Raw genomic sequence first — 14712 nt, 5'->3', positions numbered from 1 at the left:
AATAGTGACAAACCCACAACATTCATCATGATTAGTTTGAGATATAGGGAGAATGTACACAAATAGGCCTACTATAAACTTACCAAGCACTGCACAACACTGATGCTGCAGACTGAATATTTCAAGTATTTATTTCAATTCAAGAAATACAGTACTTCTTACCATAATCAGTTACAGTAATCAACCAACAATGAAATCAATGAAACAAATAAAATCTGTAGACAAATAAAAATTACTGCATGAAGTACATACAGTCTGACTCTGAAAAAAAAAAAAAAAGCAACACAAATACTGTAACTATTCCTCATCTCTCCGTCTGGCTGGATCAGGCCATAAGATTTCATCCACATCATTTTTGATGAATACAGGTGAACTCACCTGCTGCCTTTTATAGCACACCTGAGTGCTGCGTTTTCAAATTAGCACATGTGTGCTTCCACACCTTGTGGATGTGTTTATCCAATTTGTTCATTAGTGTGGTCATTGGCAATCCGGGGCTTTGTAATGACAAGGAAGTAACCTCACAATCCTTATCTGTGTCTAAGGTGTCGAAATGTGTGTAGAGTTTTACAAATCACTGTGTGTAATGTTTTGCAAAAAGAGTGAAGCAGACATTATGTGTAATGGTGTGCAAATCTGTGCCGGTGTTTTGCTCCTTGGAGTAGAATTTTGCAAATTGTGTGGAAATTTTTATTTTAGAGTGTAAACAATCGTAAAAAACTGTAAGATTTCCAAGACATTGAGGCCCGGTTTCACAGACAGGGTTTAGGTTAAGCCAGGATTAGGCTATTGTTCAATTAGGACATTTATGTAGTTTTTAGAAATATTCCTTAGGTAAAAACATTACTGGTGTGCATCTTGAGACAAAACAAAAAATCGGACATATTTTAAGATCAGTCAGTGCAAATTTCTTTCAGCTGAAACAGCTCAGACTTACGTTTTAGTCTAGGACTAGGCTTAAGCCTTGTCTGTGAAACTGGGGGTAAAAGTTCCTAGAGACACAGCTGGCAGCATTAATCCTTAGTTTAAAATGTGTTGTACCAAAAAAGCACAATAGCATAAAACATTTGATCAGAGCAACTGTGAAAAATCTACAATGTACAGCCAAAGACTTGCAAGATGACCTTAACAATTTCAGTGCAGAGTATAAAACAAACACAAGAGAAGTATGGCCTTCATGATGAGGCATTTTGCAGAATGCCACTCTTGACCAAGAAGAACAAAAAGGCCGACTTGAACATGCTAAAATTAATTTGGATAAACCTGAGGAGTTCTGTAAGAATGTTTTATGGAGTGACCCATGGATCAGCAGTATGTGTGGTGCAAAAAAAGGCAAAGCAGAAGAACACCATCTCCATTGTCAAACTTGGAGGTGCATCAATCCTGTTATGGGGTTGTTTTACTGTAGCAAGAAGTGGAAAGCATGACTGTTTGAAAGACATCATGGATTCTGTGAAGTATCAGGGCATTTTGACAAGAATTGTGATGCCTTTGGTGCAAAGACTGAAGATGATGATGGTGGACTTTCCTGCAGGACAGCCATCCCAAATTATGCATCCAAATCTACTGATGCTTGGTTCACGGAATGTTCTTGAGTGGTCTGTTCAGTCTGCAGACTTAATTCTCATTGAAAATATTTGGTTGAATTTGAAGAAAGCAGTGGCAATGTGAAAACCAGTAATCTAAAATCTTTTTCAGGTGAGTAATGGGCCAAGACTGCTGTAGAGAGGTGACAGAAGCTTCTCAGCTCTTACAGGCAGTGTTCATTGGTGTTTTAAAGAATAAATTATTCTGTGCAAAATTTGATTTTTGGGGATCGAATAATTTGAGTGTTTAGAGCCAATTTGATTTTTATCATGATTCATCAATGTTACATTCTCAGAATCACTCAAATGTGTATTAATAAACTTTCTCTAATAGTTTACTGATGCCTTTGTTGAATTGTTTTCATAAAATGTTGTTCTCCGCAGCAAAATGTCTTGCAAGTCAAGGGTTGAATAATTTTGATTGCAACTGTGTAAAATCATAAACTATACAAAACACAACAAAATGTATTTGCGTAACAGTATTTCAGCTCTTTATGGAGATTTACGTTTTATTTTCTTCATCAGACAGCTGTCTTTCAGAGTTTGGTCTTCAGAACTATTACATTTTAAAACAAAGTAACCACATCTGTCTGCTTATAATACCTGCAATTTCAAAATGTTGAGGTTAAATGTTGGATGCTCAGTTTTAAATTATTTAGGCCTAAAATCTAACAGTATACAGTGGATTCTGGAGGTACTACATGTTATCCTACATCTAGCCAATGAATTTTATTTAGTATTATTAGTTATATAATTAGTATTAAAGTTAAATTGTATGCCCTGCCAAAAAAATCCTATAGCGTTTGCACTTGCGACAGTTTGGTCAGTTACCCGGATGCACGGCCATATTAGAGATATTGACCATTTTCAGCAGCAATAATCAGCAAAATATGCATTCCATTCGGTTCAGAAGCATTGTTTACATTCAGTGCCAGCAATATGGCCAATTGATGGTCGTGAAAACCCTCTATAGAAATTTCGGTTTACCCTGTAGGATCTTACTTGATTCTTGGAATCTTATTGGACGTTGTATTTTTATTTAATAGAAATTTACTTTTTTTGTCAAGTAATACATTACAAAGACTAATGTCAAACAAAGACATGCATAAGTTTATTTAACAATAACTCATAAAATATTTGAGCAGCCCATCCAAATCAACCACAGTAAAATAAGATCTGCTTAATTTATAAATATATACATATTTTGTTCATAAGTGAGAACACTGCAAAATCATCACTTCAGTTTGAGAATGTAACAAGACTGTAACAAATAACAGCACATATTTTTCACAACAGTACTAGGGTTCACCCTTAAGACAGTCTATAGGTTAATATATGGTTTTTGTTGTGGAATGGTTCTTCAAATGTTATAGAACCATTACTAAAACATACAACAAATTTAGTTGAAGTATAAAGTGTAGAACATTTCAGCATGTAACAACATTGGTAAATACATATAGAAGGGACTAAACTAGACAGTATAATTTGAATTGACCGAAATATGGAAACATGGATTGACGTTATTGTAACAACCTTGTAACATTACATAAAAATCAATTAAATAGTGCCTCTGAAACACTTTAACTTAACATACCTGTTTCATAAAACCGTCTCTAAATATTGCCTTCATTACAAGAGGAATACAGAGGAAAACAAAAGACAGCCTGTATTCAGACAGAACCCATATTATCATCTAAAGTGCCTCACCGATCAACAGCCAGGTAACTTTCACCTTAAAATATTTTCAGTAACCAAACGGGGGAAAAACACGAGCTTTGAGAAGCATACAGATTGTCCTTCCATAAGAGGTTTGGATTGTTTGATGAATGTTTATGTGCAGAACTTATTGACAGTCTTTAACAGTATCTATGGCTGTTACTGAAAGGCTCCATGTACGGCTGAAGATGCAGCTGTGGTGGCAGCAGACTGGAAGGTTCGGTTAGTGACGACCCCCTGAGAAAACTCTTGCTGTGCCTTCTGGAAGCTTGCACCTGTGTGTCTGTACATGGAGTGAACCTGAAAACACAAGTTTTGAACACAAGTACATTATTAGTAATGAACAATATAATTAAAAAGGCTTAAAAGCTGTCACTGAGGTTGTCACCCTTTTAAAGGTATACTCTGTACCTTATTACAGGGTTGGAAAGGTTACTTTTAAAATGTATTTTACTACAACAAAATGCATGCTTTAAAAAAAATCACATGGACTATTGTAACAACGTCCTTTAAAGGAATTTCTGGGCCTTGAACGTGTCAGTTGAATTGCTGTCTATGCAGGGTCAGACAGCTTTCAGATTTTATTATAAACATTCATTTGTGTTCAACTGAATATGAATAAAGGTCTTACGGGTTTGGAATGAAATGCAGGTGAGTATTTAATGACAGATTTTTTTTAACCATCCCTTTAAACAGTCTTTTAATGACAACTAATGATTCTGGTTCTAAATACAGTTAAAGTCAAAAGTTTACATTCACCTTGCAGAATCTGCAAAATGTTCCAAAATAAGAGGGGTCATACAAAAATGCATGTTATTTTTTATTTTATTTAGTACTGACCTGAATAAGATATTTCACATAAAAGACTTATATATAGTCCACAAAGAAAATAATAGTTGAATTTATAAAAATGACCATGTTCAAAAGTTTATATACACTTGATTCTTATTACTGTGTTCTTACCTGAATGAGTCACAGCTGTGTGTTTTATTTTTTTTATTTTTTGGTTTTGTTTAGTGATAGTTGTCCTGAACAGTTAAACTGCCTGCTGTTCTACAAAAAAAACCCTTCAGGGTCCACAAATTCTTTGGTTTTTCAGCATTTTTGTGTATTTGAACCCTTTCCAACTATAACTGTTTGATTTTGAGATCCATCTTTTCACACTGAGGACAACTGAGGGACTCATATGCAACTATTACAGAAGGTTCAAACACTCACTGATGCTCCAGAAGGGAACACAAAGCATTAAGAACAGAATGAAAAAGTGTACATTTTTCTTATTTGGCCTAAATATCTTCTTTTTTTAGTACTGCCCTTCAGAAACAACAGAAGACACTTACATGTTTCCCAGAAGACAAAATGGCTTCAAAAGGGTTCAAATACACAAAAAGCTAAAAAAACAAAACAGAATTTGTGGGACCTAAAGAATTTTTCTGAAGAACATTGGGCAGTTTAGCTGTTCAGGACAAACAAGGAACTCACAAACAACAAAATAAAAACACAGCTGTGGATTATTCAGGTAAACAACGCAGTATTCAGAATCAAGTGTATGTAAACTTTTGAACGGGGTCATTTTTATAATTTCAACTATTATTTTCTCTTGTGGTCTATATGTAAACATCTTTTATTAGACATATCTTATTCAGGTCAGTGTTAAAAATAATAACATGCATTTTGTATGATCCCTCATATTTTGGTAAAATAATTAACATTTTGCAGATTCTGCAAGGTGTATGCAAACTTTTGACTTCAACCGTATGTCTAAAAGGATTTTTTGTTATAAGAACTATTGTTACACTAAATTACATTTGAATGGGTGTTTTCTGCAAATCATGGTAAAAATGTGTAATAGTCATTATTTTTTGCTCAGCAAAAAAAATAAAATTAACTAGGACACATTCTAATGTACAGAAAAAAAAAATATAGCTGTATTAAGCTTTTATTGTTTTGATGCTTAAAAACTCATTTTCATCTTTGACCCACATATTAGTGCCAAAATGATAAAGAGAAACAGACGAATATAGACAGGTTTTACACAAGGATGTAAGCAAGTATAAGTACAACCACATGTTCACATATGCTCTTACCATTTTCAGTAAGATAATGGACAGCACAGCATTTGAAGTGAAGAATCCAGCCACCACCATCATGAAGACTGAAGCGGCTATGTCAGTCTTGACCACAGAGATGGCCGTGATCCAGCCGCTGCGAAACAACCATCATATCACATTAATGCTGTCAGCAGGCACTTTCAAACTATCTTACAAACACAACAAAATAAAACTTAGAAAATTAAAACTGTTTAGGAGTAAACCACACGCACAAACTGTGCTGGATGGAACTGTCGAAGTTCAATAGGTTCAATGGGTTAGAGATTTGTACAATTTTAACGTTATGAAACTGTAAATTAAAAAGCCACATTGCTGAGAAGAGTACAGGATGTTTCACCAGAAAAAACATATGACCATTAGGAGGTTCATGGAAAATAGAGAACAGAGCCCACACTCACAGAGAGACCCCGGAAAATGAACACCGCCACATTATGAAGTGGAGATCTGTCAAAGAAACATGCAGAGAGGAAATACACACCGAAACTCAAATAACACGCTTAAAAGAGCGCCAATGATGGAGTAACTCACCTGTTTCCCCAGCCGGGGATCCCAACACTCTGAATGATGTACACTATTACTTGGAATGAGAAAATGAAGAAGAAAAAGAAGAAACTGAAGGAGCTGTCAGATCTGCAATGCAAACAAAAGTTACAGATGAGATGACTTCTCTTTACATAACTGAAGTGCCTTTCAGGACCACAAAGATTACACTGTAACATCATTTATTGTTTTTCATGACATTTAAGCTACAGTATCACACTACATGGAAAGCCATTGTTTTTATTCTATAAGATCTCATCTTTCAGACTAGTAGAAAGAAAGCATCCAAAATACACAATTAATTGTTTTATTACATGCAAATGGTCTATTCTACAGAATTGGTCTGAGCCAAAAACACATTTTAAAAGCATTTAAGTATTCAAATCTTAGATGTTTACTAAATTCCTTTTATCTATTGAAAACCACAATAATATTTACAATATCAGTAAGCTTAATATATATAAAATCATAATTTAGTGGGTGCTTTCAATTGGGAGGTGGCTGTCCCAAACCCTAACCCCTAAACTTAAATGATTTTGAAATAATTTTTGCATTTTATTCCATTGTTGTTTTTAAAAATATCTTTTAGATTTAAAAAAAGTTAAAAATATATTTTATATTTCAAATTATGAAATTCTATGTAATTTTTTACATTTTATGTGTTATCCCATTAAATTGTCACTACCGTAGCAAAAATACAAAATTTTAGTACAGTTATGCCAATTTTTAGTACCTTTTAGTAGTGTTTTAGTATGTGGGTTGAAATTCTGTAATGTGATGTGGTCGCAACCAAAACATTATTGTCACTACCGAAAATGTGCTGCCACGACTGAAACGTGGGATGTTTTGTCAAAGTATATTGAATTATCAATTAAGATGTTATGACAGTGTTTGGTTCAATGTACAGTCGTGGCCAAAAGTTTTGAGAATGACACAAATATTAGTTTTCACAAAGTTTGCTGCTAAACTGCTTTTAGATCTTTGTTTCAGTTGTTTCTGTGATGTACTGAAATATAATTACAAGCACTTCATACGTTTCAAAGGCTTTTATCGACAATTACATGACATTTATGCAAAGAGTCAGTATTTGCAGTGTTGGCCCTTCTTTTTCAGGACCTCTGCAATTCGACTGGGCATGCTCTCAATCAACTTCTGGGCCAAATCCTGACTGATAGCAACCCATTCTTTCATAATCACTTCTTGGAGTTTGTCAGAATTAGTGGGTTTTTGTTTGTCCACCCGCCTCTTGAGGATTGACCACAAGTTCTCAATGGGATTAAGATCTGGGGAGTTTCCAGGCCATGGACCCAAAATTTCAACATTTTGGTCCCCGAGCCACTTAGTTATTACTTTTGCCTTATGCACAGTGCTCCATCGTGCTGGAGAATGCATTGTTCTTCACCAAACTGTTGTTGGATTGTTGGAAGAAGTTGCTGTTGGAGGGTGTTTTGGTACCATTCTTTATTCATGGCTGTGTTTTTGGGCAAAATTGTGAGTGAGCCCACTCCCTTGGATGAGAAGCAACCCCACACATGAATGGTCTCAGGATGCTTTACTGTTGGCATGACACAGGACTGATGGTAGCGCTCACCTTTTCTTCTCCGGACAAGCCTTTTTTCAGATGCCCCAAACAATCGGAAAGAGGCTTCATCGGAGAATATGACTTTGCCCCAGTCCTCAGCAGTCCATTCGCCATACTTTTTGCAGAAGATCAATCTGTCCCTGATGTTTTTTTTTTGGAGAGAAGTGGCTTCTTTGCTGCCCTTCTTGACACCAGGCCATCTTCCAAAAGTCTTCGCCTCACATTCCTGAGCAAGCTCTGCACTGGTGGCACTCCGATCCCGCAGCTGAATCCTCTTTAGGAGACGATCCTGGCGCTTGCTGGACTTTCTTGGACGCCCTGAAGCCTTCGTAACAAGAATTGAACCTCTTTCCTTGAAGTTCTTGATGATCCTATAAATTGTTGATTTAGGTGCAATCTTAGTAGCCACAATATCCTTGCCTGTGAAGCCATTTTTATGGAACGCAATGATGGCTGCACGTGTTTCTTTGCAGGTCACCATGGTTAACAATGGAAGAACAATGATTTCAAGCATCACCCTCCTTTTAACATGTCAAGTCTGCCATTCTAACCCAATCAGCCTGACATAATGATCTCCAGCCTTGTGCTCGTCAACATTCTCACCTGAGTTAACAAGACGATTACTGAAATGATCTCAGCAGGTCCTTTAATGACAGCAAAGAAATGCAGTGGAAAGTTTTTTTCGGGATTAAGTTCATTTTCATGGCAAAGAAGGACTATGCAATTCATCTGATCACTCTTCATAACATTCTGGAGTATATGCAAATTGCTATTATAAAAACTTAAGCAGCAACTTTTCCAATTTCCAATATTTATGTAATTCTCAAAACTTTTGGCCACGACTGTATATTCAAACTAATAAATCCTTAACTTTTAAATCAGTATGATCAACTTTTTGCATTTTACAAAAAAAAATTGGATTCAAAATACAAATCTCATAAATCAAATATAAAGAATAAAATATATATATTTACACGAACGATGTAAGCAAAATCTTCATAGGTCAATATGACCCTTCTTATTAAATTATATAACTCCACAATTACTAGAAATGTGTACCATGGATATTATACAATTTGCATACTTTGAAGCAGTTCCGTAGAATAGCCCATATATCAGTGGTATGCTGTGGTATTTTTGAATTTTTTGGATCATCAGTCAAAGCTCAGTAAATATTGGTCACAGACAGAGATTTACTTAAAATTTCACCAAGGTGATTACTCACTAAAAACTCCCACAGATAATTTTTGAAATATTATATAAGCGGTTATATCGAAGTGTGTGGTTGTTTACATACTTTTTAAAAATATTCTTTCCATTAATGCCATTATATTGTTCATTCAGACTGATTTGCGAATACAGATTGCGTACAAACACAAGGGTTGGGATTTATCACATATAGCTGACCATAACCTGTCATATCCAATCATACTGCAATGGAGGAATTGCATGCTTTAGGGGGTCTAAACCTATAATGTCAACAAAATGAAAAAGCTTGTTTGTAATTTTAGCTTCATCCAATGTTAGATAAAAACTCTATTTAATCTTTAAACAACATTTTAGAAAAACTGTAAGACAAAACAATTGTCTAAATGTACTCTAATTAATTGACTCGGAAAGTATGGTGATATCTACAATAATGGTTACATTTTTTATCCTATTCACCTGTTGTGACTTTTGTCATTACTATAATGAGGCTGTGAGGCTGGCATGAAAATGTCATGAAAATAATGTCACAATGCAAAATATCAACACTGAACTCACTTGAAGGCCTTGTATACGGGTCGGTACCAGCAGAGGAAAGCGACAGGAGTGAACAAAATAAACCAGAGGATCGAGAGTCCAAAGTCCACTCCATTTGTAGTAGAGACGGTGAAATACACCAGACAGGCCAGCAGGTTCAGAAACAGCGTCACACTGTGATCTGTTGACAAAGAAGATGTGGCCCATTATCTATTGTAGGCTTACACAGAGCAAGAACATTTTCTAAAATATTTGCTAAAGAATACAACCATTCTACTCAAAAATACAATGTGCTTGATTTAACCTTCCATTTCCGCTGACAAATGAAACAAACAATAAAAATGCAATTTAAAGGAGAAGTTAACTTTAAAAATGAAAACTTCCTAATAATTTACTCACCCCAGTGTCATCCAAGATGTCTTTCTTTCTTCAGTCACAAAGAAAGTTTTTTGAGGAAAACATTCCAGGATTTTTCTCCATATATTGGACAATATGTTATCACATTGAAAAGGTCAAACGCAGTTAGTTTGTGTACATCTGTGTACTTCAGGTCAAAAAGGTAGACTAATGCCAAATACTCCTTGTCATTTTCTCCTCTTAACTTCAAAATCGTCTGACATCTGTGTTTTACCTTTTTTGTAAAGGGCATTTGACTTTCTTTGCACATTTGCACATTTTCTTTGCACTTCTGCCTAGGTCATATGTTACCTTCCTCAACATCATTACAAAAAATGCGCAAGGTGGAGCTGGTGCAATATATATATACTCTTTAACCGCAAATGTTTATATTTATTGTTTTGACACTGCACTGAAACTGCAATTTGGACCTTCAAATCGTCGACAACCATTTAAGTCCACTATAAGGAGAAAAATTGTGGAATGTTTTCCTCAAAACCTTAATTTCTTTACGACTGCAGAAAAAGACATGAACATCTTGGATGACATGTGGGTAAGTAAATTATCAGTAGATTTGTATTCTGGAAGCAAACTTCTCCTTTATCACCATACATTTTTACACAAAATCAGATTTAAAAATACAAAATACTGCAGCAGTGTTATTTCAGTTTCATCTATCAAATATTTTAGATTTTACACTTTAATTTTACTTTAGTGTTAATAATTGTGCTGTGCTTCTTTAGCATTTAATTTTTTTTTAATGACTACATCATTTTTATTAGTTTTGATTTATTTAGTTTTAGTTTTTTGGTACTTTAGGTTACATTTTTACATTTCATCATCAATTCATCATTAAATCATGTAGCATTTTATTTTTATCTTTTTAAAATAAATAACCCTGCTGCAGTATAATTATAGCAACCTGTTCTATTTTGAATAGAATTTGCTGATCTCCACATTCACTTACAAATCCAGAGGTAGTACATCATCTTGCAAACCCTCTGATAGTCCACAGGAATTTCTTCATTAAAATCCTGATAGAAGCACGGTTTTATAGGGAAAAACTTGGGTAAAGGTGGCCAGTTGTTTTCTTTACCTGCAAGCAAGCAGATTTCTCTTCATGTCAAGAGTACAAGTGACCACAGAAGAAAGTCTCACAGAATAAGACCAGTATTAGTGTGGTTTACCCAATGCTGTATTTCGATCCTGAAGCTCCTGTTCTTTACGCTCCAGCTCCGCAGCCTTCTTTTCCAGCTCCGCTTGCTGACGGAGGAGCTCAGCCTGTCCTGCAGCGACACTGGCCTGATGGAGGAACCAGATACGATACAGTAGCTTATTTCATGATGTACTGTACTAAGATAAATACAGCATGCATTAGCATACAAATATCATGTGTTAAGTATAGTTCAGCATTAACATTGTACTAACTTGTGGACTGGGCTCCACTGTAGTCTGGAGGACTGCTGGTTGAGAGGGGGCTGATATGGGAACGGTGCGCCCACCCTTAAACGAGAGTGGGAGGAAAATATTGTTTTCAAACTCTTTGATTGTGATTACATATACAGTTGCAATTGGAAATTATTCAACCCCCTTGACCTGCAAGACATTTTGCTGCAGAGAACGGAATTTTGTGAAAACAATTCAACAAAGGCATCAGTACACTATTAGAAAAAATGTATTATACACATTTGAGTAATTCTGAGTAGGTAAGCTGATGAATAACGAAAAATCAAATTGGCTCTAAACGTTCATGTTCAAAATTATTCAACCCCAAAAGTCAAATTTGGTGCAATCTTCAAACCAAACGACCAGATAAACATTCAATCCACCAATAAACATTGCTTGGAAGTGCTTAGAAGCTTCTGTCACCTCTCTACTGCAATCTTGGCCCATTCCTCACCTGAAAAAGCTTTCAGACCACTGATAATCTTTGGTTGTCACATTGCCACTGCTTTCTTCAACTTCAACCAAATATTTTCAATAAGAATTAAATCTGGAGACTGAACAGGCCACTCAAGAACATTTTATGACTAATTCCTGAATCAAGCATAAGTCAATTTGGATGTATACTTTGGGATGATTGTCCTGCAGGAAAGTCCTTTGATCATTAGCTTCAGTCATTGAAACTTGAAAACTTGATACTTGAAAGAAGCCACTGTATCCTTTATTTGGTCATGTTTTCCACTTTCGGCTACAGTAAAACACCCCTATAACAGGACTGGTCCACCATGTTTGACGATGGAGATGGTGTGCTTCTGCCTAAAAGCTCTGCCTTTTTTTGCACCAGACATACCACTGATCCACAGGCCTAAAAAGTTCCAGTTTTGTCACATCACGCCATAAAACATTCTTCCAGAACTCCACAGGTCTTTTCAACTGAATTTTAGCATATTCAAGTCAGTGTTTTATGTTCTTCTTGGTCAAGAGCGGCATTTGGCAAGATGCCTTAAGATGAAGGCCATACTTGTCTAGTGTTCATCTTATTCTTTGCACTGTTGCAATGTTTTTTCTCCTTTCGATGGGTCATCTTGCAAGTCTTTGGCTGTACACTACAGGTTTTTCTCAGTTGCTCTGATCAAACATTTTATTATTTTGTGCTTTTTTTTTCGTTCAATGACCTTAAAGGTTTTTTGATACAACAACACACTTTAAACTAAGGAGTAAGGCTGTCAGCTGTGTCCCTGTGAGATTTTATTAATGTCTTGGAAATCTTCATGTAGCTTTACACTTTCTAATATAATAAAAATATTTCATCTCTATAGCTTTTGTGAGAGCTCTGCTGACTTTTCCATATTTCCTACTCAACTTCAGCACATGCATGGGCTAAATGTATGTATGTGTAACAGTCCAAGCTAATTCTATTTAAAATTTTGTTCCCTACCATACAAATAAGTGACTTAAAACAGCACTGTTGAATAATTATGACATAGCTGTGTTATTAAAATTTAACTCAAAACGCTGCACAGAGCGGGACACTTCAGAGGTTGACTACTAAGCAGTGTGTAGTGTACACAGTATACTGTATTGCATGTTTTTATATCATTACTAAGTGATTAATTTGTTGACTAGTTGCTGCATTAGTGGAGAAACGACGGCAATATAGTTCTGCCCATTTGTTGATCAAATAAGATCTTGTAGACCACCACTTGAATTGAACGCAATGCGTCCCGTGTGTGTGATACCACATATCTGCGAGTTCTTCTAGACATGGCGCTGCACTTTTGCCTGGTGTGTGATTAACATATTTTGATTAGATAATCACAAATGTTCTAGAATAGAAGCAGTTAAATTGTGAAAGTACACAATATTTCTTTATGTATGTAATTTCAATACTTTGACATTTGTGTAGATATTCAAAGACGGCCATCTTTAGCTTGACTGTTGATGTAAAGATAACACTTTACAATATGAGTCCATTTGTAACATTATGATTGATAAAATCTGTAGAATAGAAGTATTGTTCTTTGTTAGAGTGTGTTAATTTCTTTTTAAAAAATTAGTTTTGTTAACAATAAACAAATAAAAAACAATAATTAGCCGATTAATCGGTATTGGCCAGTGTGGTCCAACCTAGCTATCGGTGTCAGTATGTCCAATATCGGTCGACCTCTAATTATCACTATTAATATGCCAGTAAACTGTTGTAGATCAAATTTTATAAACTCCTGGATCTTCAGAAAAGCTTGTATTTGTAAAGTACTGCAGTCTCTGGGGGGGTTGAATAATTTTGATTGCAACTGCAGCTGTTAAGCATTCTAGTAGAAAAGTAATACAACACTGAAACAATAAAAAGTGTTTTTTTTTTTTTTTTTTTTTTTTTTAACAGAACTCCTATTTGAGGTTTAGGATTGAGCAATGACTTTGCATTTCTTTACTTGGGAAGGCTGGCTAATAGAACATCTATAAGTTAGTTTTGAAAATGAAAGCACATGAGGAAGGGAGAAATATTTGAAAATGAAGATTGGAAATTGTCAAGCTTACCAGAGCACCAGCTGTAAATGGGTTATACTCTCCTACGCCATCAGCTGCAGTGTTGGTCACTTGAGTAACTGATGGATCCTGTCGGGCACATAAAATATAACTTGTCTATTCATGTAACATGTCATGTACGGTTTTTGGACATGCGCCATAGCATTCCTTGAAGAATGCCATGTATTCTGCCCTTACACGAATATTACATTTATTCAGTACCATATCTCTGATACTTTGTTTGTTTACATATTTGTATCTAAAAACCATATATAGGGCCATTATCATTCACGAACGCAGACGAAATGAAATGAAACTGATGGATTTGTAACATGGGTTTCGTACACCTTCGGTAAGCTGAAGGACCGCTGTTGTATAATTTTTCATGTTGGAAAAATGCTTTACGTTCTTTACAGAGTGATAAACATGGTTATGATGGTAACATTAATATCGCAGACAAAAAAAACGTAGTTATTATATTCTAAAACAACAAGATTTAATTCAACAAAATAACACTTCCTCTATCGTCATCAGATGATGATTGGCTTGTCAGCCTTGCAGTGAAATCTGATTGGCTGAACGCCTGTCAATCTCACCTCATTACCCAAGTGACTCCGAACCAAACAAACCAACCAAACAGGTTTGCGGCGCAAACAACTTTTAACATTATACACAGTACTACAGATATAATAACAAAGTTGGATATTTACCTGAAAAGGATTGACATCAACTGGTTCGGCAAAGGGGTTGTTATCGAATCCAGACATTTTGTCTTGCGGTTAGCACAGGTGTACTGGTGCTCCGTGTACCTGCCAGCGCAACTCCCTGAGCGCACACACCTCGCTGCGCATGCGTGATGGAATCACTGGTCACGCCAGACCGGGGTGAGAGAGGCGAGAGCTAGTTTGATCTCATGTTCCAGCTCTGCTTACACTGCTTGAAATTAATACTACTTGAGCTCTGATGTGGAGCTGTACTGCTACACGTAAAGAAACGTAACGTTTTTAATAATAAGACGGTACTTGTTGGAAGATTTGTAAAAGGAAATAACATGATACGTTACCATTTT

At 35.6% G+C, this 14712-nt stretch overlaps 1 protein-coding gene across 2 annotated transcripts; it reads right to left on the bottom strand.

Moving 5' to 3' along the window:
* Positions 1–2670: 2670 nt before the first annotated feature.
* Positions 2671–14483, bottom strand: scamp2l (secretory carrier membrane protein 2, like). Of its 2 annotated transcripts, XR_012355277.1 has the most exons (10): positions 14354–14483; positions 13656–13733; positions 11103–11177; positions 10862–10976; positions 10642–10770; positions 9300–9459; positions 5942–6043; positions 5812–5857; positions 5390–5507; positions 3465–3602 (listed from the first exon to the last, which is right to left on the bottom strand). XR_012355277.1 is itself a non-coding variant. In XM_073836853.1 (9 exons), exons 1-9 carry the CDS (start codon positions 14408–14410, stop codon positions 3462–3464), a joined length of 975 nt encoding a protein of 324 aa, XP_073692954.1. In that variant the 5' UTR covers positions 14411–14483; the 3' UTR covers positions 2671–3461. The 2 variants fall into 2 exon arrangements, 1 of the variants encoding a protein (XP_073692954.1); XM_073836853.1 differs by lacking the exon at positions 5812–5857 and having other exon boundaries at positions 2671–3602.
* Between the last annotated feature and the right edge of the window lie 229 nt (positions 14484–14712).

This window comes from Garra rufa, chromosome 3, assembly GCF_049309525.1.
Source record: "Garra rufa chromosome 3, GarRuf1.0, whole genome shotgun sequence".
Classification (NCBI taxonomy): Eukaryota; Metazoa; Chordata; class Actinopteri; order Cypriniformes; family Cyprinidae; genus Garra; species Garra rufa.
Note: the sequence above shows the minus strand (reverse complement) of the source record. Positions and strands in the feature narration are given on the sequence as shown.